General features: G+C 42.9%; 3 protein-coding genes across 12 annotated transcripts in view; 1 reads left to right on the top strand and 2 right to left on the bottom strand.

The window, feature by feature from the left end:
- LOC120025545 (guanine nucleotide exchange factor VAV2-like) overlaps positions 1 to 3363 on the bottom strand; it is an 87357-nt gene extending 83994 nt beyond the window's left edge. The window contains exon 1 of the mRNA XM_038970106.1: positions 2468 to 3363. Coding sequence (XP_038826034.1) covers positions 2468 to 2671 — 204 coding nt within the window. The 5' untranslated portion in view covers positions 2672 to 3363. The remainder of the gene's footprint in view (positions 1 to 2467) is intronic.
- Positions 3364 to 7146: 3783 nt separating this feature from the next.
- LOC120025769 (bromodomain-containing protein 3-like) lies at positions 7147 to 22657 on the bottom strand. Of its 10 annotated transcripts, none has more exons than XM_038970402.1 (13): positions 22639 to 22657; positions 17289 to 17648; positions 17034 to 17171; positions 16707 to 16836; positions 15881 to 16044; positions 15402 to 15773; positions 15145 to 15273; positions 14820 to 15008; positions 14284 to 14352; positions 12677 to 12900; positions 12289 to 12563; positions 11191 to 11337; positions 7147 to 9404 (listed from the first exon to the last, which is right to left on the bottom strand). In XM_038970402.1, exons 2-13 carry the CDS (start codon positions 17487 to 17489, stop codon positions 9289 to 9291), a joined length of 2154 nt encoding a protein of 717 aa, XP_038826330.1. In that variant the 5' UTR covers positions 17490 to 17648; positions 22639 to 22657; the 3' UTR covers positions 7147 to 9288. The 10 variants fall into 10 exon arrangements, with proteins under 10 accessions (XP_038826330.1, XP_038826327.1, XP_038826329.1 ...); XM_038970399.1 differs by lacking the exon at positions 22639 to 22657 and adding an exon at positions 21356 to 22053; XM_038970401.1 differs by lacking the exon at positions 22639 to 22657 and adding an exon at positions 21395 to 22053.
- The window catches only part of LOC120025771 (WD repeat-containing protein 5-like), a 38903-nt gene continuing 37605 nt past the window's right edge, over positions 21806 to 23103 (top strand). Inside the window, exon 1 of the mRNA XM_038970411.1 lies at positions 21806 to 22002. The gene's annotated coding sequence lies outside the window, so the exon portion shown is untranslated. The remainder of the gene's footprint in view (positions 22003 to 23103) is intronic.

Here is a 23103-nt window from a genome sequence, read left to right as displayed (position 1 = left end):
TAATACTGACTAACTTCTTGTAGCAGGCATTATAGAAAATGAACACATGTCTCATAAACAATCTCTCAAGTACAAGCCCACGTGCTAGTGAGTAGCCAGCTAATCTTTGTATTTCAAGTTTAACCAACTTGGATCTATGTGTTAGCTAACAAGGTAGAACAGTTGAATTTTTATGAACACACTCTTCTGTCCATCTCCAACTGTTTGAATGCCATGCTAGCCTGTCCACTTTGTTTGGATGTTGAAATCAATTGGCCTACCTAATTTCTCAGAATGAGAGTGAGTTGCCAATTCCTTATATAATTTTGTTGTATGCTTATTGCACATTTAAAAACACAGAGTAGACAGCTAGTATAACAGTATTTTGCTAAAATGCTGTTAGCGGTACGTGGTACCGCAATGCCACGCGACAAACTGAGCATTAATTTTCTAGAATCAATGTTCATTGATACTCCCGTTTTAGTAGTCTGCTCTGCGCACAATTTGAGGAGTTGAGACATAAAAAGGGTATCCTTAGAAAGATTAACTTCTCCTCTTATTACAGTAAAATAATTTCTCAATCTGTTTCGGTGTCAATATGACCAATTCTGTTGGACCAAACCTCAAATGCTAATAGCGAGTTGAAATCGAGAGGAAGAAGTGTTCTCTCATCGCTCTTGTTGTGAGTGGCAAGGGGAGAGGCTTGGTGTGTGTAAAAAGAGAGGAAGAGGTGAAGCCAGAGGTTTCACTCTCGCCAAAAACTGTCCAAAATGAGCCCAATGCGTTTCTATGGGCTTATTTTGGACCTAAGCTTGTCACCTGCCTTCCCACCTTTGGACAACGACTCCCATTGTTAGGGCAGAGATATGAGCATCTCATCATTATATACACATCTCTGGTGTAAATGGGAAGGTGCACACAGCACAGAAGGAGCAAAGGAGTCAAGACCAAAAAGAGAACAAGTGGACATAAATGCTCTTAAAAATGTTTTTCAAGTGTGAGCATTGCACATGAAAGGGAGTTGGACAGGAAGAAACCTGTATGAACCCATCATCCATTTACTGTGGCTATTTTACTGATCTCTCACCATAACCAGTTGTTCAGTAGTCTTTTTAATCACAATCAAAATAGACCCACTTTCCATCCACTGAGCAAGTTGTGTAAACCTCAGATGGCCATGGTTAAGCACTTCCTCATTTTGGAATGGGCGACCGGGATGAGCTGTGATGACAATGTGGGGTGACACCATCTCTGAGGATGTAAGGCACACCACACACAGACACATTATCACCTGGAAGTGAGGAGGACTCATGTTATGATAAAGTCACTTTATATGCTGAGGTTAGTACTCCCCTTCAGTTCGCCAACTAAGCAGCACTTTGGCAGCAAGCCACATTCCAAAAGTGACTTAAGTTTGGCTTTTCCACCCACTCAATTGTGTTGATACAAAGCCATATTCCCTAAATGTCCCTCAACATCAAACCAACAAAGTCTTCCGCTTCAACACTCTCCAACCAGTCTCTTCCACTTTGCACCTGAGTCACAGAATAAAGGAAAACCAAATAGTTTGGTCTGACTGACCACATGCCCTCTTCAGTATTACCACGGTTCTACCTAGACCCTGTGCTACCCAAGCCTTAGTAAATGTTGCACTGAACTACAAAAAGCTTCTGCTGCACTGCAGACACACCTCTCACTCACATGGCAATTACTCAATGTTTCTAAATGTAGCTTATGTTAGAATTATTTAATTCAATTAAAGTAACTGTCTAGTGAAAATCTCACTTTTAAAAGTTCATATTGTGTTAACTCATACCCAAATAATGTTGTTGACTTGTCCTATACTCGTATTTGTGGCCAAAGCATAAATTGGAAGAAAAAAAAAGACTTTCAAAAACACACCTTAAACTAAACAAAAATACTTGCCATTTCCTCAGAGGATGAGCTGGCCAATCAGCGGTCTGCTCACATTAATTTGGTTATTGACCGGTATACGCCCACACATTATGTTGTTGGGGTACGCCCACACCATTCCAACACAGAAAATATGCTTTTCAACATATTTAATTGCCATTTTTGGGAAGGCAATCAATTTCACTTATATGGTAAGTTATTATAGGTCATATGTCATAGAAATCTGGAAACACTTTAAACATGCAATACAATGGTATGGCCCGTGTGTTGTGGAGAATATCTGGAACTATCACAAGTGCTCAACAGTGACACCCATTGGGCCCCAAGAAAGTACAGGTTGGCACCAAACTGTACAGTACTTCTTCCTCCTGTACTGTTGTGGACTGTGTAACTGTTGCATGATTATTGAATGTGAACACTGTGCTGATTGCACTCAGAATAACTATTTATGCATGTAAAACCACTTGCACCGAGGGCAGATTAACCATTCACCATGAATATCAGTGTAATGACACTGACATAACTGCTGTGGGTAATTGACAACAAATAGCCCCTGAAAGACACCTTGACATACCTGTGACATTTGGGGTCTGAAGTTGATCTCCTTTAGGTCCACAGACCCCGGTGAGAGGTTGTGCAACATTTGGCACAAGAGCACTCCGTCTCGTAGCGCCTGTGCCAAGTCGAACACGGCCGCAGAAGGCCACACGACCCGGTGGTTTGGGGGCAAAACTTTGCAGTCTATCAACCACCGCCCGCATTGCCGCCACTCTTCCATGTCGGCTTGGGGGGTGCGTTCCACACTCAAATTCGACAGCCGCCTCCGTGGGCAAAATTCAGCCGCTTCCAGTGCGCAACCGAAGCAATCCTTCCACCAGTGTTAAAATCCAAATTTCAATTAAAATGTGATTAGTTGTATTATTTTCCCATGTATTAACGAAACTAATAACTTTACAATTATGGTAAAATCGTGTTCTACTTTAGTTTTCCGATTAAGTTTATATAATTGGCTCCAGCTCACAATATGTCCAGCTCTGTTCAAATAGGCTATGTCCAGTGGAGCAGTTAGAACATGTCCAGCTCAGTCTTTTGAACAAGTGACGTGAGTTTCTGACCATAACATTCAGAAGTTGACGACACTAAATGAACACGGTGTAATGTGTAAATTACCTTCTGAATAAACAGACCAATGTGAACTACCGGGAAAACAATTTCCTTTTCTTCATTCTCGAAGTTGATTTTGCATATCCAGAAGGTGTTAGAACTCAGTTCATAATCCAGATTGTAGGCTAAACGTTTAAATCATAGATAGGCTATTGGGAATAATAATGCCCCAATGTCTTCTTTGCTTGTGTATTAAAGCCTACCAAATGTCAATGTTGAACCTATCATGCAAGCTTGCTGTCCAAAACCGTTGTCTCCGGAAAAAAATGACTTTGAACAGCTGAGACAATCAGTTCTGACACTCAGTATAGAGCGACATACCATTGTATTTTGCGTAACTACCCAGAGTTTCTGGTTGTTCAGAGTTTCTCTATACAATTTCCTATGTTGCTCTGATAGATAACAATTACATTTCAATGTAAAACACCATGACAAATCAAATGTATTTTCTTACGATGCCCCACTCAACATTCAGCCTATCCACAATGCACTCGAAAACATATTTCACTAACTCCAACAGAAACATGTCCAGGAGGGAAAAAAATCACGTTCTCGTGATTCTCAGAATACCAAACACCAACTTTAATGAAAAGAAACGTTTAAAAATGCCCCAATAAACCGTTTCTATGTTCTTTCTTGTTCCCCCTCCGCGTTTTTTTGTTACGGATTGTGGTGTTCTGCAGTCCCTCTACTCCCCGCCGCGCTATTCCGAAGGTTTGAGAGAAAGCGTGAACGCGCTTGGCTGTAGAGAGGGCGGCGATGTTGAACGTGGGTTCAGTTGGTTCTGGTTACGCACGCTCACGTGTGGGAATGATTGTAATGCACATTTTAAGAAAGTTGAAGCTCATTTACTGCATTTCGATACAATTTAAAAACTCTTAAATGTTATTTGGAGAACAGCAAAAACAAGCAAACATTTATATAATGTTATTCATAAAAAGGGATCTTTTAGCAGAAAAAATGTTTTTTTAACAAAAGGTAGACAAATACGTTTGCTTTACGGAACTTTTTGTTGTTGTTTCAGTTTTAAAACTGCAATTCTACACATTTTGCAATTACTTTTGCCATGTTAATATGATATCTGAGTGACAGTGACTAACTAAATCAATGGGGGCCACCTGGAGGTCAGGGCCCCTTCAGCCATGATTACTACATTTACATTATAGTAATTTAGCAGTTAGTGCATTCATCTTAAGATAGCTAGGTGCGGACAACCACATATCACAGGCATAGAAAGTACATTTTTCCTCAATGTTGTAGATATCAGTAACGTCAGAGCTAGAAGGGGGGAAGGGGTCAAGTGCAAGTGCTGTTTAAGTTTTGTGTGTGTGTGTGTGTGTGTGTGTGTGTGTGTGTTGGCGGGAGTTGAGGTGAGGAGGGTTTATTTTGCTGTTCCGTAGGTAAGCACCATGGTCTTGTAGTGGATGCGAGCTTCGACTGGAACCCAGCGGAGTGTGCGGAGGAGCGTGATGTCGAGAGAACTTGGGAAGGTTGAAAACCAGGCAGGCTACAGTGTTCTGGATAAGTCCCAGGGATTTGATGGAAGAAGCGGGACCACCCAGCCAACAGCGAGTTGCAATAGTCCAGACGGGAGAAGACAAGTGTCTGAATTAGGACCTGTGCCGCTTCCTGTGTGAGGCAGGGTTGTACTCTACAGATGTTGTTGAGCATGAACCTGCAGGAGCGAGTCACTGCTTTGATGTTTGCAAAGAACGACAGGGTGTTGTCCAGGGTCACGCCAAGGTTCTTTGCACTCTGAGAGGGCGACACTGTGGCGTTGTCAACCGTGATGGAGAGGTCTTTGAGGGGGCAGGCCTTCCCCGAGAGGAAGAGCAGTTCCGTGTTGTCGAGGTTGAGCTTGAGGTGGTGGGCCGACATCCAAGTTGAGATATCTGCCAGGCACGCAGAGATGCGTGTCACCACCTGGGTGTCAGCAGGGTGGAAAGAGAAAAGTAGTTGAGTGTCATCCACATAGCAATGATAAGAGAGATCATGTGAGGATATGACAGAGCCGAGTGACTTGGTGTATAGAGAGAAGAGGGACTAGAACCGAGCCCTGGGGGACACCAGTACTGAGAGTATCTGGTGCAGACACAGATCCTCTCCACGTCACCTGGTAGGAGTGGCCTGCCAGCTAGGATGCAATCCAAGAATGTGCAGAGCCTGAGACGCCTTATATATGTAAAATATGTAACTTTTTGGGGAACCTGACAAAATTCACATAGAAATGTGACTTATAGAGTTGTCATTCTCATTGAAAGTAAGTCTATGAAGCGGTAGACCTGTTGTTTTATGTGCCCTATTTCTATGCTTCCCGTTCTTAAGTTTCATTTGTGTTTCTTTAACTTTCGGTTTTGATACACCAGCTTCAAACAGCTGAAAATACAATATTCTTGGTTATGGAATAGATATTTCACAGCGGTTTAGATGGTACAATGATTCACTACACTATACTTGCTTGTTTTGTCACAAACTGAAATTAGGCAAACTATTAGAATTTTTGCAACCAGGAAACTGCAGTGCGATTTCTGCATAGTGAATCTTTAACTGACATGGCTAATTGAGTGACTGTCAGTGAGTGACATAATAAGAGGAAAACTGCTGATGCACAACCAAGTTTTGAAATTGTACCTTGTGTATTCTACTATTCCAACTCTCAACAGTAGGTTGAGACCCCGATGGATTGTTGTTGAAAAAATGAGAGGTCCGGACCTCGGTGTCCTCATATGCTCTACTGCACATTACACGGATGATTTATGGTCAGTGTATGGATACAAAGTAACCTAAACATGCAGGTGTATCATTCAGGTGTATCATTCAGTGTTTGAGTGAAACAATGTAACACATATTGCTTTGGAGCTACTGCATCCTGTTCCCAGCCTTCCCCCTCCCATAATCTCTTTTGCGGGGTCAACAAAAATACAGTATCACAATTCAATTTACTCAAGATATACGGTTAGCCTATCATATTATCTGTAATGGATGTTGGGTAGGCTATGTCTGTGTTGTTTTGTCATGGATTGTGGCCAGCTACAGAGTGAGTGATGGCCATAAGTTGCAGACACGATTAGTTGTCACTGAAGTTGTGGCATTGATCCATCATGGCCCAGGGCTGTTCGAGGCAAAGAGGTAACATGTTCCATATGCCACAGTGAGAAGGGGGGTCACACAGTACAAGTCTCCCTCCAGCACAAACCAAGTAGGGTAAGAGCTGGGGTGGGCAGTGACTGATGTATAGCCCTATACTGAGCCCTAAGGCAATGAATCTGCCATTGGAAATATGGGTATTCTATTCTTGCACTAAAAGATGAATGTATGGTGGGTTAGGTCATTTCATTTATTCATGCAAGCATGGAAAGTGATTGCTGATATCAACCAACAAGTCTCCTGCAAGATAACTTACATACTTAAATGGCTAATTCATAACTCACCTTAAAAGACATTAGTCCATCATATATCCAAGAGAAAATGACCCCCCCCCTATAATCATTGGGTTGACATTCACCTAACAGCACGTTTGAGGTGTGTAACTCACTGTCATCTGAATCCAGCAAACACACAGCTCAAACCAAATCTGTCACCCGATTTTAAAAATCAATTATATATGGCCACCATCTAGTGGCCTATCATTGAACTGCAGATATCCCTTCACAGCTATCCTTTGGGTTTTGTGGCTACTGGCTAGCATATGCTGATCATATTAAATGGCACATCCAGTCCATAAGCACTAAAAGCATCCCACATTATGGTTTTAGAGTATATTTAAAAAATTTGTACATTGGTCTTACTTAGGTCCAATCGCTTCTTTGGAAGCATAGGCCATCGACAACTCCTCTCCTTAGTATCTGCATGAAGGTCCCGCCTCCAGGTGTTTCTTGGGCACCCTTTTTCTTCTCCCTTGGGTTCCAGGATAGAGCTTGACTGGTGATGATGGAACGCGGCTTTCAGGGTTGTGGACGATCCATCCACATCTTTACCTCTGGATCTCCTCATCCACCAGAAGTACACAGGTGTACCTCAGTGATAGTGAAAACAAGTGCAAAGAGAAAAGTCAAACGGATCAACATGCAGAAAATGAGACAAATTCAATAGGGTCTTTTGAATTTATTTAAAAAAAAATATTTCACCTGATTCCAGGTTAGCGGTTACATTAAATGTTAGCTTCTACCTCCAGTCCCCACCCCCCAAATACCACCCTCAGTCCCATATTGCAATCAACAAGCCTAAAACTACTTACACTGAATCCTTGATTTGTTTCGATGACTGACACTTACAGGAAGATACTATAACAGCTCAAAAAAGGGTATAAGAAAATTACAATAAACTTGCATGCACATCTAGGATAAAAAGTAAACATTTGCTTTTGAAAATATAAAAAGGAACTATTATATTTGACCAGGGCCTAGAAATTAACTAAAAGTTATATATATATATATATGTGTGTGTGTATATATATATTTGTTATTTTGTGTTTTGCTTCTAAAAGACATTCTTAGAAAAACCTGATAGGGCCTGTACTGGAGAACATTGGTATAGGCAGAGAAATGCATACAAGATCATTTGGGGAATTTTGTAGTTAAGTGCAACCTGGTATGTGGGACAAGCCACAAAATTACACAAATATTTATTTCCACCATAGCCCAAAATAATGCATATGACCAAATGTATAATGTATCAACTTATTAACAGTAAAGAAAATCCCAAGTGGTTTCAATGTTCAAGTTATTTTCAACAAATTCCAGAAAAAAACTGACCACAAATTATACTTCATGAAATAATCATATGCATTCTTACAGGAGTGGAATAAATTGTCATGATATTCTCTTATGAATAATTAACCATTTGTTCACTAAGACAAAAATAAAAGATGAGTTGAATGAAAACTAAACTGAAGTCATACGAGGCTGTGGCATCTAGTCACAATAAAACAAGGGACCCAGAGGTAACAAATTACATTCAGAAATCAATACGCTACACTTCAGAGGAAGACTCACATTGTTTACAATATTGTCCTGCTTTCATTGTCCAAACTTGACATCAACAGAGAAAAAGATCAGGGGACACGGCACTGCTCTGTTTGGAATAAAGCACCAACAGATGGCGGGTGTGCTCTGCAATATTCATGTTCCTACGCCATTGTACAAAAAATGTACACAGAGGTCAGCTATGTACAGTTTTGACCGTCCCATCTTACATAAAGCAGTGATGTACACAATATCACTGACATGGTGGAGCACAATCATTCATGGCACCATACATACATTCATCAGTGAGGATGATAGATCAAGCAAGAGACATGCCAGGAAAGACATGTACAGGAGGCCATCACGCATAGTGGTTGTCATGTTATGAGTAATGAAACCAACTGTTGAGTGAATTATTTTACGGTAATTTCTTCTGCCCAAAAGCCTTAAAAGTCTAAACTCTTTAAGTTAAAATCTTCGTCAATAACCTCTCAGACCAGTTACCATCGAGCAGACATTTTTGCTAAAACTTTACATACTGCCGGGAGAAAAAAGAGACCATGTCAGTCATCATACAAAGAATAACAGCAATCAAGTTCCACTATTAAATGAAAATCTTCAGATCATTCAATTTGACTGTATATGCTGCTGAGGACACCCAACATGATTGTTCAGAATAATCTGAAATGTACCCCTCAGGCAAACATGGTTCAGTATTTGTCGAAAGTCAAATGATTGGAGAAACAACCCAAAACAGAGATAAACCTATTTCAAGAGGGCCCTCATCACAAGGGTGAAAAATACTTGTGAAGCTGGATGAGAAGTGTTGATTATTTTTCAGTGAAAGTAATTGAATAGATTGTTTATGTAGCAGGGCTGAAGCTAGGAGGTGGACATGGGGTTCTGCGCTGTCTTGATAACTATGCAACAACTCCTTCACATTGAGATGCATGTTGATGATTGTATTAGGAGAAAAAAAAGACATCTGGCATTCATCCAAGAGTGTATTACAAAATGCTTGTTTTATGTTTGGTCGATTTTGAACACATCCCTTTAAAAGTAAGTGGAAACAAAAAGAACCCTGTCAAGTCATCTATAATTCCCCATGTTTCTTTCTTCTGTTTCTGACATTACATTTTGTTGTTTTTTCCTCATTAAATGTTTTAGAAGGGGGAAATCACTATGACTGCATACAATGTTTATTTTTTTTATACACAGGGCAAAAATAAAAAGGAATAGTTCCCAGCGAGTGTTTGGGCGGCGCTTTTCAGTCGGAGTCGCTGCTGTCAGAACTGGACCCACTGGAGCTGCTGCTGCCCGAGTCTGAAGAGCTACTGCTGCCGCTGAGATGTGAAGGACCGGTACCGGACCCAGCGCCCTTCTCTGGAAAGAGAGAGTAAGAGGATCATGCATGAGACGTGGCCAAACGTATTACATATCTATGTAAATGAGGTGCAAATGCTAAAGATAAATACTTTCTCAGATGGGTATCATAGCGCATACAAATGTTTTACTCATGTTTAAATGGACTTGCATTTTTTTAATGATTGATAAAGCTAACACACAAATATTATCACTGTTGAATTACCACTGTGAATCATTGTAAGGTTTGTTTGTGTGTCAATTAATTCTGTAAAAGGATGGGGTGCCAACTGGCAGTTTGACAAAAGAAAATCCATTCATTCATACACACACGGTAAGACAAGTGTTGAAGAGACAGGAGATGAAATGACAGGACCCCCCCACACCCAATTACATTGTTACAGTAACCATACAACTGTCCAACTCAATAAATATTAGGGATGGGCATTAAATAAATTTCCCTTTTCAAATAATATCATTACATTTTTTCTGAAATCCAGATAGTCGAAATTGATGTAAAAAAATATATTCAAAAAAATGTCAACTTGGGAACTGGCTTGTTGCGCAGCCTGCGCGACTTGGGAGAGGTGCCACTCTGCTTGGTTGCAGCAGCGCGGGGGATAAGCATGGGATGGTGTTTGACATGGGAGGGAGAGAGAGAGTAGCCATACAGACTCACGCTAGTTAGACAAACCTGTAAATGCCATAAGTTATCTATCATCCCATCTGGTAGGGCCCGTCGTGACTGCATCAAATCAATGTAAAGATGTTAGCTAAGACAACCCGCTACCTAGACTAATTGAAGCCATTTGCTGCCCTTTCCATCGTTGTCTACCACAACCCCAATAAGATTAAACAGCCTACCTGATCATTTAGGCAACCTAATTCCATAATTTAAATTCCATTTTGCTTTGATTAGTCAGATCTCACATGTTGCTTGCTACACATGGATCCTCTAACTGTATTACACTTTCATTGGCCGACAATAAACGTGTGAAACCCGTGTAGGCTACGGTATATATTTTTGTGGGGTGCACATCAAAATCTACATTCAAAATGTTGTTTTATTGAATTAAGAATTTCATATAGATAATTTTTTTATGTGTATTTTATGTATACTTTCACAAGTATTCAGGGTATTTTGAAGTACTGAAGGTATGATTTTCAATACCGTCCAAACGTATTTATTGTTATTTAGAAGTTAACCATCAAAGATGTGCCAATTACATTTTCTCCAGCTCAGGGCTCCATCTATGCGTTTGGTTAGCTAACTTGCTAGCTATAACATTAGGTGGCTAGCTTGCAATATCAAGCTTCTTGTTAACAGCAGAGACAATCAATCCCCTTCTGGATCAAGTGTGAGTAGCCTTTTGAGATAGTTGTATAACTTTGAGCTGGGCTGTTAGTCCTTAAATGTAGTTTATCTTTTCTTGTGTTTGTTAGTATTTAGCAAGCGTCTGCTATTGGATAGTTACTTTTTTTTAAAGAAATAGCTGCAATGTGTGCACTGCCAGTAATACAGGTTAACCTGGTATGGTACAGGAAAGGTATGGACATCTGGATACTGCCCAACCCTAACTCGAATACTAACGTCTGCTCAGATTTTCTAATAACCGTGCCCATCCCTAATAAATATATGATATAGTATATATAGATTTATAACCATAAAAGATCAGATGAAGAACTTCCTGGACCACAGGATACCAACAATGAATGGGTGAACTAGGTTAAAATGGGAAGCAAGACAGGGTCCACGTGCCCCCGTCCTTACTCTACGCAACTCCTGCTGTCCCTTACTCTATGGTACCTTTTTTGGATGTTTTCTTTTTGTCGGTTTTGTTCTTGTTGTTACTGTTCAGCTGGCCGCTGACATCCTGTAGCCTCTTTTCTAACTCTTTCTTCTTTTCCTGAGCCAGCTCCTCCTTGGATCTCGCTCCCTTGCCCCCAGCGGCCGCTGCAGGAGACACACAGCGGCACGCTGTGAGCACCATGGCCTTCCTGCCCGGACCCCCGCCGATGTGGTGACAGCTAGCTAGCTACTTCACAGCTACGGCCTAGCGCCTAATGCCTAAAGCCTACAACCTGGAGGACTACAGAGGGCAGGCAGCAGGTTCAAAGCACAGGTGAGACTTTACACTCTTGGACTTGAACAAACTTCCATCTCACTTGCTAAATTTGCTGTTAAGCGAGGACTGTATAGGAGTTATGTCACGTTATGACACACTGCCTGAATCCACTGCGCTGGGTCCGAGTAGGAGCCGATATTAGCAACACAACAGCAAACCATGTTCAGGCCCATAACATTTTATACAGGAGGTCCATGTATACAGCATAGATCATCTACATCCAGAATGGCATGAATTTGGCAAACAGTACCTTGTGTTCAGTTAGGCTACGTGTACACAAGGCAATCATTTTTTGTTATTTCGTTGACCTAAGCAGCCACTGACCAAAAACCAAATGGTCGGAAGAAAATTCATTTTTAGGAGTTCAAAAGGTTGGGGACCACCTGTATATCAAAAATAGCAGTCAACCGGAAGACATGCAATGAGGTAGAGGGAAAGAACATAATCTAGCTAAGAAAAAAATACCAAAAAGGGAAAGAAAATCTATCTAGTACTTAAAGAGATGCGAGTAAAAGCTGCTACACACTTCACGCAAACTACGCAAATGTAGCGATGGAGCATCATTTTCTATGTAGTTCTACGTATTTTTGTGCGGCTCAAAATTTGGAACGGACCGTATACGACGCTCCGTCGCTCTGTTTGCCTAGGGTCCTTAACAGTAAAGCAAGAGAAGGTAGGAGAAAATACTTAGTAGAGGGAGTAGTAGTAGTAACAGGCTGAAGGACAGTGAAGGTATCAGTGAGGTTCAATGCATGAGGTCTTCCATCTTCAGGACTTACGTTGGGGTTTCCGCTGTTTCTTCTGTAAACAGGACTTGACGTATCGCTCGAGTTCGCGTAGGGTGGAGGGCTTGAGCGTCTCAAAGTCAATCTCGATCTCGTCTGGATTGGAGTCTCGCAGCGAGGGCTCTCGGGACTGGATGATGTGCACTACCCGACCAAGCTTCTCCCCTGGGAGCCTGTTGATGTCCAGGCTGAGCTGGCGCTTCTCGTCGTACGCCATGGGCAGAGACTCCTCGTCAGATTCGTAGCCCCGGCCCCCCTTCTTTGATTGCCTGAAAGATCAAGAAGCCAGAGTAGCAATGACAAATAGTCAATGCTTTCATGGTGTTTTTTATTATGAGAGGCTGAGCAGAGCCCTAATATGTCAGAGAAAGGGAGGCCTTACCTGGAGCCAGTCACTGTGCTGTTGGCTTTCCTTGAGGGCTTCTTTTGCTGGCCCTGCTTGGCAGGCTGCCCAGGCTTGGCCTTCTTCTCATCCGTCTTGGTTTTGCTATGCTTGTTGTCCTTGTCTTTCTTCTTCTTGTCTTTTTCTTTCTTTTCTTTCTTCTTCTTCGGTTTGCTCACAGGGCCCTGAGAGAGCGCGGCAAGCTGTTCGTGGACGGCCTTTAGCTGGGGAGAGGTGGGGTGGAGGAGTTAGTGGTCTGCCGTAAGGGTATGCTAGCACTTCAAGCCCTGAGGGACTAGAAAAGGAGTGGGTATGAGTTTCCCAGAAAGAAATGCTCCACTTTTTACCACTTGAGTGAATCATACAAAATTGTTTAAGTTCCTATTTCGAAAGGAAACTAGGTTATATAAAATGTGGCATTACTTTAGGGAAAGCCATGTACACTAAAACAAATCACTACATAGTAAGTTAACATCCAGTGTTTCCCTTAGGATTTTTTCAGCAGCGGTGGCAAGGGTAATGACTGTGAGAATGTCACTTTTGGTGACTTTAAAAAAGAAATTTACACCAAAATGCATGAAAATTAAATGTTAACAGCATCTGAAATATAACTGATGCGCATTACTGCAATTTAGGGAAATGAGGAGCAAGCGGTGGCTGTGCGCTCGTGGCTCCCATTCGCGCCACTGCTCGCTCTGTTACAAATATACATTGTAACATGTCACTCATCTCAAAGGGATAATGTGAGATTTTGGCAATTAAACTACCTTCAACTTCCTTCAAACTGCAAGCAGAACCATAAAAATGGTAGAAATGAGGTCATCTGAATCTGGGTAAGTAGAAAATTGACAAAATCTCGCACTATACCTTTAAAAGTGCATACATACACAATTTTTATTATGTCTTTTTTTGGCCAAGTTTAGCAGCGTCGGCTCGCTGCTGCTAAATAAATATAGGGGAAACACTGCATTGTGACACATACAATGACTTTAAACATGGGAAACTCTTCACATCAACTTTGACATACTGATTGCTTATCTACTTCACAACTTACACAAAAATAGTACTCTATTCTATAACTTTTTAACAATGGATTTTTATTATCTAGTATTTATTTTTGTACTACCAATTCTAAATGGAACTAGGTAAGCAATCTGAGCAGTTTTTATCCCTTTGGTGCATAACATGAGCAAAAATGAAGAGAGCTGTTTTAAGATCGCGCAAAAACCCATCCAAAACACCAGTAAATCAGAAAGGAAACAAGTTGCATACTCCTTTCATTGCCTCAATTTAAGTTGGAAACAACCTTCAGGCAATCGAGAGAGAGCGAGAGAAATAAGAATATGTCTACTTGGTCAGCCAGCAAACATACCAGGGAGAAAACACACACATTCAACATTTACACAACCATATAAACTCACACACATCTGCCACTTAGTGTCGCACCACCTGTAACTCGCCACTCCCTCCCCACTATTAACCCTCGACCGCTTGCTCAACTAATGCAAAATAAAATAAAAAATAAAAGTCAAATAGCGGCATTGATAATAAACTGAGATCAATAAGAGGTTAGTGGGGAGGGGACCGGGAAGTGAAAAGCAAATCACCTGAAAATGCTTGGTGCACCCGTTTTTTCCCCCCTGCCCGCTACCATTGGGGCGCTCCACAGAGATACACTGGTAAGAGAGCCAAAGGGAAATGAGGGGACAAAGATAGAAAACTCCAAAAAAAGAGATCAGAACCATTTTAAAACACCATGTTATGACAAGAGCTATTGTGTGGTACCATAATGCAAAAACGACATTGTGATGTTTTCAAAAAGAAGGCTTTTGTTTAGGTAGAGCATGCAAGCCATCTGTACCAGTAGGTGCATTGAAATGCACAATTTAAAGCGGTAGAGGGTTACATTTAAGTGCTATCAATAGGGAGATGACGAATCAGTGGAGAAAGCAGTGGTATGCATGTCTGAGGGGAGAGTGGGAGGGGTTAGACTGGATGTAAGGTGGCAGCCCCTCCATCTCTGTCTCAGCATTTTGGAATGGATAAGATGGCTGTGATGTGAGAAGAGAAGGTGGGAGGAAGGCCCTCCCTGAGCCCTTCAGGTTAGAGGAGTAGTCGGACGGACCTCGGATCTGAAACCCACCTGTTCCGCACCCACCTGTTCCTGCAGCTCGGCGAGCCGGGTGGCCCGCTCCTCCTCTGAGTCAGAGCTGTCCGAGCTGGAGGAGTCACCGCTGCTTGAGTTGTCGCCTTTACTGACCAAACCGCCTGCACCGGGGCTCAGCTCCACCGGCTCATCAGGCATCTTAGCAAAACGCATCTCAAACACATCCTGACAAAGACACACAGGCAATTATGGCGAAAAGAAGAGTGACAGAAAGAAACACATTAGCGATAAACCAACCAATTCAATTTTACATACATTTTTCAAATGGGATCCAGAGAAATATTTAAAATCCCAAACATACCTGGAGTTTTCTGGCCATGGCAACAACCTCATGATCTGGAGGGTTATATTTGTAACAATTTGAGAACATTACTCGAACATCCGCTGCAAACATCTGTGCATCTGGATACTCCCGGCCATCTATCTTTTTCTGAAAATCAACAGCAAGTGTTATCCAAACAACGCATGGTTGAGCAACCACACAAGCCAACACACTGGTAATGATTAACTGTAAAAGTGAATTCTGCTAGTGTACGTGCTTTGTTCTGTGGTGCGTACTTTGACAGTGCTGAGGTCCATGGGGTGCTTGATGATCTCGTGGTAGTCATGTAGCTCCAGAGCTTCAGCATCTACAGGCTTGTAGAAGGGCCAGGCGTAAGCTGCGTGTTTCTTCGACAGCATCTCCTTCAGGATACTGTCGCAGTACTTGAGCTGCTCACTCATTCTGCTCCGCTTGCTGCTGTGCTGGCCCAACTCCCCTTCCACCAGGTCTTTCTTGGGAGCTTTGATGGGACGTCCTGTACTCTCCCGTCTGGACATCACCTTGCCCTGCTTGCCCTCTGAGACGGGGCTGGGCGACTCACTCCGGCTAGCTGTGATTGCAGATGTCGTGGGGGTGGTGGTGTCTGCTTTCCTCTTTACCCCTTTCTTCTAGATGCACAACACAAACACAAAAAGGCACACCCTCACAGATGAGGTTCCATTCAAAAAACTAAATAAACATTTGTATGCCTGATGAAAACTGTACGGTGACTTACTTTGACAAGAGGTTGTGATTGTGAGACGACGGGTAACATTGGAGCATTGGGCGAGCTCTGGACAGCTGGGACGTTAGGGGTGATGGCAGTCATTGGAGAAGAGCCAATCACAGGTGTCGTAGACCCAGATAGGGATGATGGTGACTCGCCTCCATCCAGACCACCTGCAGCAGGTGCAATGATTAGAGTGGTTAACTCACAGTACATGGGGTATTTTATTGGCAATATGCACCCATTTTCGGGCCTCCCGGGTGGCGCAGTGGTCTAGGGCACTGCATCGCAGTGCTAACTGCGCCACCAGAGTCTCTGGGTTCGCGCCCAGGCTCTGTCGCAGCCGGCCGCGACCGGGAGGTCCGTGGGGCGACGCACAATTGGCATAGCGTCGTCCGGGTTAGGGAGGGTTTGGCCGGTAGGGATATCCTTGTCTCATCGCGCTCCAGCGACTCCTGTGGCGGGCCGGGCGCAGTGCGCGCTAACCAAGGGGGCCAGGTACACGGTGTTTCCTCCGACACATTGGTGCGGCTGGCTTCCGGGTTGGAGGCGCGCTGTGTTAAGAAGCAGTGCGGCTTGGTTGGGTTGTGCTTCGGAGGACGCATGGCTTTCGACCTTCGTCTCTCCCGAGCCCGTACGGGAGTTGTAGCGATGAGACAAGATAGTAATTACTAGCGATTGGATACCACGCAAATTGGGGAGAAAATGGGATAAAAATTATTTATATATATATATATATATATATAAAAAAAAATTCTCTACATTTTCTATAAGATATCTATGGATCTATCCAAAATTATAGGGGTCTATAGTTTCAGGAACAGAGGCTTATTACCTATGTTTTTGCTTTTCTTGGGTTTGGGTGCGGGAGGCAGAAGCTCCACCTCCTCCTGGGGCATCATGGCAACTTTCTGCAGGAAGATCTTCTCCAAGGCCTGTGCCATCAGGACAATGTCATCTGTAGGCTGTTGGGCAAAGTAAAAACAGGAAGTGAGAAACATGAGTGGGAAATACAAAGAGGAAACTTAAGATCAATTTAAAAACATAGAGCTTTGGGAGTAGCCCTGGGAGAATCTGGAAACATATTAGACTATAATATTAAATCCAGAATAAATGGGCCCCTAGGAGACACAGTCTGTATTTACTCTCTTGGAGCACTCACCTTGTTATATATGTAACAGTTGGTGAACATGGTGTTGAAGTCCTGCATGCATTCACTGGCACTCCAATAGTAGTTATGCTCCAGTCTCTTTTTGATGGTTCCCATGTCCATAGGTTGCTTTATGACCTTATGGTAGTCCTGATAAACAGAAAATGCAAAACATTGTCAGCATTGTCATTTGCACAGTGATCTATCTATAGGCATTAGCTTTCTGACAATTATAACACCCATTCCCAATATCTACAGTCTACTCACCATAAGACCCAATTTGATGGCATCAACTGGCACGTAGAAAGGCCAGGCAAAGTTGTGCTTCCACAATGTCTTGACCATTACATTCTGCATGTATTGTAGTTGGTTGGTTTTACGACCTGGTTTGGTTGGATTGGTCACCTCCGGGGGTGGGGGGTTGACTCCCTGAAGAGGGGCCGGGGTTGCTGAGTTGACAGCAGACATGCTTGCGATGGGAAGGGGGTGGTATTCTAGGAGTCTCTGTTAACTCTCAGATGGAAAGGGCGGGAGACGAACACCTCAGTTGGTAGTGTAGTTTTGTTCTTTCTGCTCTTTAGTGGCCTGGGGGGAACTGCAGGTCATTGCAGGGCCTGATCTTTTGACCTATGAAAAACAGAGCAGTGTGATGGCCATGAGTTTTCAGCATAAGTGTGGCAGCCAAAAATCCATGAAATAGGTACCGTATAATAGCTAAAACCTGAAATAACATGAAATGAAGCAATTCTGATAAGAAAGTAGGGCCTTTTCATCACACAAGAAAAAATATTTCCGATATTGTAAAAGGGAAATGTGTCCCTGGAGAGATGTGTCATCTCCAGGTTTGAGGCACATTGTCTATAACCCAATCTGCAGCCTGCACCTCATGTAGCTTGGTCTTGCATTTTCCTTTGACCATAGAATTATATTTGGCATGTGGGGACAGGTACAGCTTACAGTGATCATGCAAATTTACAGGAAGCAAAGGTACAATATTATAACACGAAATAATAAATAAAAACTGTCTAAATAACCTGCTAGCAATTCAATTCATAAACTACAGCAACCACAATCCATTTCACCACATACATAACCAAACAACCTGCAAAACTGACTGACTACAGCACAGCTGTTCTAGCAACAAGTACCACCCTGAGCAGAGTAATTGCTGTAGCTGTGATAACGTTAATGCAATCTGTACTAAGGACACTTCAAGAATGACAACTACACAGACATTGTTCTGTATCTCTTTCAATAACTAGTAGTAGCTACTAGCGTTAGACAAAACATAGCTATATTTGACCGTGAAAAAAATGTAGCTGGCCAGCTAGCACGTAGAAGCCAATGATGTGTATATACACTGCTCAAAAAAATAAAGGGAACACTTAAACAACACAATGTAACTCCAAGTCAATCACACTTCTGTGAAATCAAACTGTCCACTTAGGAAGCAACACTGATTGACAATAAATTTCACATGCTGTTGTGCAAATGGAATAGACAAAAGGTGGAAATTATAGGCAATTAGCAAGACACCCCCAAAAAAGGAGTGATTCTGCAGGTGGTGACCACAGACCACTTCTCAGTTCCTATGCTTCCTGGCTGATGTTTTGGTCACTTTTGAATGCTGGCGGTGCTCTCACTCTAGTGGTAGCATGAGACGGAGTCTACAACCCACACAAGTGGCTCAGGTAGTGCAGTTCATCCAGGATGGCACATCAATGCGAGCTGTGGCAAAAAGGTTTGCTGTGTCTGTCAGCGTAGTGTGCAGAGCATGGAGGCGCTACCAGGAGACAGGCCAGTACATCAGGAGACGTGGAGGAGGCCGTAGGAGGGCAACAACCCAGCAGCAGGACCGCTACCTCCGCCTTTGTGCAAGGAGGTGCACTGCCAGAGCCCTGCAAAATGACCTCCAGCAGGCCACAAATGTGCATGTGTCAGCATATGGTCTCACAAGGGGTCTGAGGATCTCATCTCGGTACCTATTGGCAGTCAGACTACCTCTGGCGAGCACATGGAGGGCTGTGCGGCCCCACAAAGAAATGCCACCCCACACCATGACTGACCCATCGCCAAACCGGTCATGCTGGAGGATGTTGCAGGCAGCAGAACGTTCTCCACGGCGTCTCCAGACTCTGTCACGTCTGTCACATGTGCTCGTGTGCTCAGTGTGAACCTGCTTTCATCTGTGAAGAGCACAGGGCGCCAGTGGCGAATGTGCCAATCTTGGTGTTCTCTGGCAAATGCCAAACGTCCTGCACGGTGCTGGGCTGTAAGCACAACCCCCACCTGTGGACGTCGGGCCCTCATACCACCCTCATGGAGTCTGTTTCTGACCGTTGAGCAGACACATGCACATTTGTGGCCTGCTGGAGGTCATTTTGCAGGGCTCTGGCAGTGCACCTCCTTGCACAAAGGCGGAGGTAGCGGTCCTGCTGCTGGGTTGTTGCCCTCCTACGGCCTCCTCCACGTCTCCTGATGTACTGGCCTGTCTCCTGGTAGCGCCTCCATGCTCTGGACACTACGCTGACAGACACAGCAAACCTTTTTGCCACAGCTCGCATTGATGTGCCATCCTGGATGAACTGCACTACCTGAGCCACTTGTGTGGGTTGTAGACTCCGTCTCATGCTACCACTAGAGTGAGAGCACCGCCAGCATTCAAAAGTGACCAAAACATCAGCCAGGAAGCATAGGAACTGAGAAGTGGTCTGTGGTCAACACCTGCAGAATCACTCCTTTTTTGGGGGTGTCTTGCTAATTGCCTATAATTTCCACCTTTTGTCTATTCCATTTGCACAACAGCATGTGAAATTTATTGTCAATCAGTGTTGCTTCCTAAGTGTACAGTTTGATTTCACAGAAGTGTGATTGACTTGGAGTTACATTGTGTTGTTTAAGTGTTCCCTTTATTTTTTTGAGCAGTGTATATAAAAATCAGTGGTAGTAACGTTAGGTAGTTAGTAGCTGACGTAAGGGTGGCGCTGCCTCCCGCGTAAACAATCACATAAACTAGTTTATTAACGTTAGCTAGCTAAATGGCTAGTTACATATAAAAGCCATCACTAGCTGTATAGCTTTTATTCGTTTCGCTGAAAGCGCTGCAATACTGTATGTAACGGCATGGCATCGTATGGCAAAATATTGGAATTAGTTATCTAGCTAAATTGGTTATGATATCTGCTGAACAAAACGCGTGTAACTTAGCTAACTAGCAAGCTATACTAGCCAGCGTCACGCGCGGGGGAAGTGCAAAGGGAGCTTGGAACACTTTTGGAACAATTCGCGCGGACTCCTTTGCACTCCGTGGTTCGAGTGTCCAGACTAGTGCCGTAAAGCTAGCTAACGTAGCTAGTTTATAGAACATTTGAGACGTAGCTAGTATTCACTACAGTAAACATATGTGACTACCTAGCTAAATATGAATACACCAAAACCAAATAGGTGGTATTATGGGCTCCACTGCAACATTCTCCAAAAAGATGGCGGGCATATGTTATCCTTTAGGTATCACTAGGTAGCTAACGTTAACAGCCGATTTAACTTCACCCCCCCTAGCTAACTACTAACAGTTTCATTAAATATATTTTATAACTAAATAACCCTCCTTGTTTTATCTGTGGTTTCTGCAAGAGCATGTAGCTATTGCTACCACAACTGCGTAGCTAGCTAATTTGCCCACACTAATATCTTGTTAAACGTTTCGCGCCCATATTACCAAAATATTTAACCCAATAGACAAGTAATTTGTTATGCTTTGTTGTATTGTTGCAATGCGCTGTCAAACGTAGCTTTGCTGAAAATCATCGGACGTTAGCTAGCTTGCTTAGTTAACGCTAACAAGCGTTTCAGCACCCCCTTTTTCATTACACTGAAGTATGAACATTACATGTTTCGCTAAAGAAACGCTATTATCATAATAATTATGGTGAAATATAAATATTTTAATGCATTACTTTCTTGAGGCCTCCGATGGGTTTGCGTGTAGCTGGCACCCCGAGTTGCTCTTGCTTTATTTGAGCGAGGCCGAGCAGCATGAAGATGAGGTTGCGCATGCGCACGGTTTGTGATACATTTACTGGCGCTGAAGACTACGCTCCCCAACATGTGTGTTGTTCAGTGTATATACTGCATACTACTATCAAATATTTTCGAGTATACTGAAACCCGAAGTATGCAAAGGCCACGCTAAATAAATACATTGGGCTGCAATAATGTGCAATACAAATAAACAGCTGGAATGGCTTTATCTTCAGCTTGCAATGTACGCCATGGATGGATGACTTTACCATGTATTATGGATATTTCACAAATCTTTTTAACTTTATATTCACCTGTAAACATTCAAAGGAAACAGAGATGAGTGCTGATACCTTCCCCCTGTTGTTTCTCCTGGTTCTGTCTGCTGTGTTTTACAGAGAACCAAAACCTCTCAGGGCAGGGCGTCTCCGGCTCTGCACTCCTACCTGGCAGGTTAGTCCAGGACACCCCAGCTTTATAATCACAAGATCGGTCTGTCTTGAGCACACTCATTCCTGTCCCTGATTCTGCTCAGCCTGTGCCCTCTCTTTCGAGCTGCCCTCCACTGCACATAGTGATAACTATGTGGTTAAGTTTGTGTAACTATTCATACACGTCTGTATTGTTGATGTGTCTCGACATGTGTAACTAGGTTTTATCCCAGTCCAAAACCTAAAGTTTACAAACGTGACTCCAATCAGAACCACCGTCAAATCGTCCCTCCTCGCTTGCCGTAAGCACTGCCTAAGCACACATGCGCAATGTGTGTCTTCTTCACTGCCACATTCCCCGCCTGAGCCCTAAACTGAAACGAACTGCCCCTAGATTTTTATTCATGCTCAATTAGGGCGAAAATACATTCATCGTATTTATAGGCTAAACAAATTCGTGTAATTGATAAGATTTCTTCCTAAAGGAAGAAATTCGGCCGAGCAAATACATTTTAACATTGGGCCTTACCGTGAGTATCCCTGATTTTATTGTTTGAATGGAGTAACGTCAGCTAGCTAGCCTGGTAACTAGTAGAGCTTGCAATTTGCATGTGCAGTGAGCTAAACGAGAGAGTAAGGCCATGTGTGTTTAACATAGTTAACTATATTTTGAAGGATAGGATTCATACAATAACTACCTGGATTAAAACCATTAGCTAGCTATTATCACCAACAAGATGCACACTACGTTAGTGTTCGCGAACAACATTGCTAGCTATCGTAGCTAGAAAAGAAACACAGGCCCATCTGCGGTACTTCCACAACTGCGGTTAATGAGGTTACTATAACTATCTAACTCACGGTAATTTGTTTACTTGCAATGGCAGTTAGTTAGCTGGCCAGCCAGGTAACATAGTATCTCCTCTCTTTCTCCAGACAAACGAACGTCATTATTACTTAGTTAACTACTCGGCTCTACCTAGCTAACGTTACTTAGCTGTGCCATCCATGACTGGGTAGGAAGCCAGTGTGGGGGTAATTTACCAGTCGCTACGTTACTAACAAAATTATACCTAGAGTTCAAAATCATATCCAATATTGTTATATTCATCTACAAACTAAAGGGTATCGTCTTGCGTTGTATCTATACAATTTCTTATCCTTACATTTCCCCTGACAATATCGTCATCGAAAAGCTAACTCAACTCCATTGTCGTCACTAGTTACAACAGTCAGAATGCCCGCCTACTCGACCAATCAGCTGGAGTGTGATGATGCGTATGCCGGTTTACGGTTCGTGGGAAACGACCAATCAGATGAGGGAGTGTATGCAGACGAGGACCATGGGGTGTTTCTCAATATGCATGCTACCGTGCTCCACATGCTCAAATATCTTTATAACTAAACCAAAAGATGCCACAGCCTGTCGTTTCCAATGGGAACAAATTAGTCATAGTGGGCAGACCAAGTAATGAGGTGGGCAGAGCCAAGCACGAGCTAGCGAGATCCTGTTGGCGTGTCCTAGTATAATTTGCATATTTGCGTTAGGGAACGCCTACTATGTGAAGTGCGCGTGTGCAATAACCCCATTTTGCCTTTGCACTTTCTAAACAACGCGATAAAAAAAAAAA

This window comes from Salvelinus namaycush, chromosome 31, assembly GCF_016432855.1.
Source record: "Salvelinus namaycush isolate Seneca chromosome 31, SaNama_1.0, whole genome shotgun sequence".
NCBI classification, from domain to species: Eukaryota; Metazoa; Chordata; class Actinopteri; order Salmoniformes; family Salmonidae; genus Salvelinus; species Salvelinus namaycush.
This window is presented reverse-complemented; position numbering and strand designations above follow the sequence as displayed.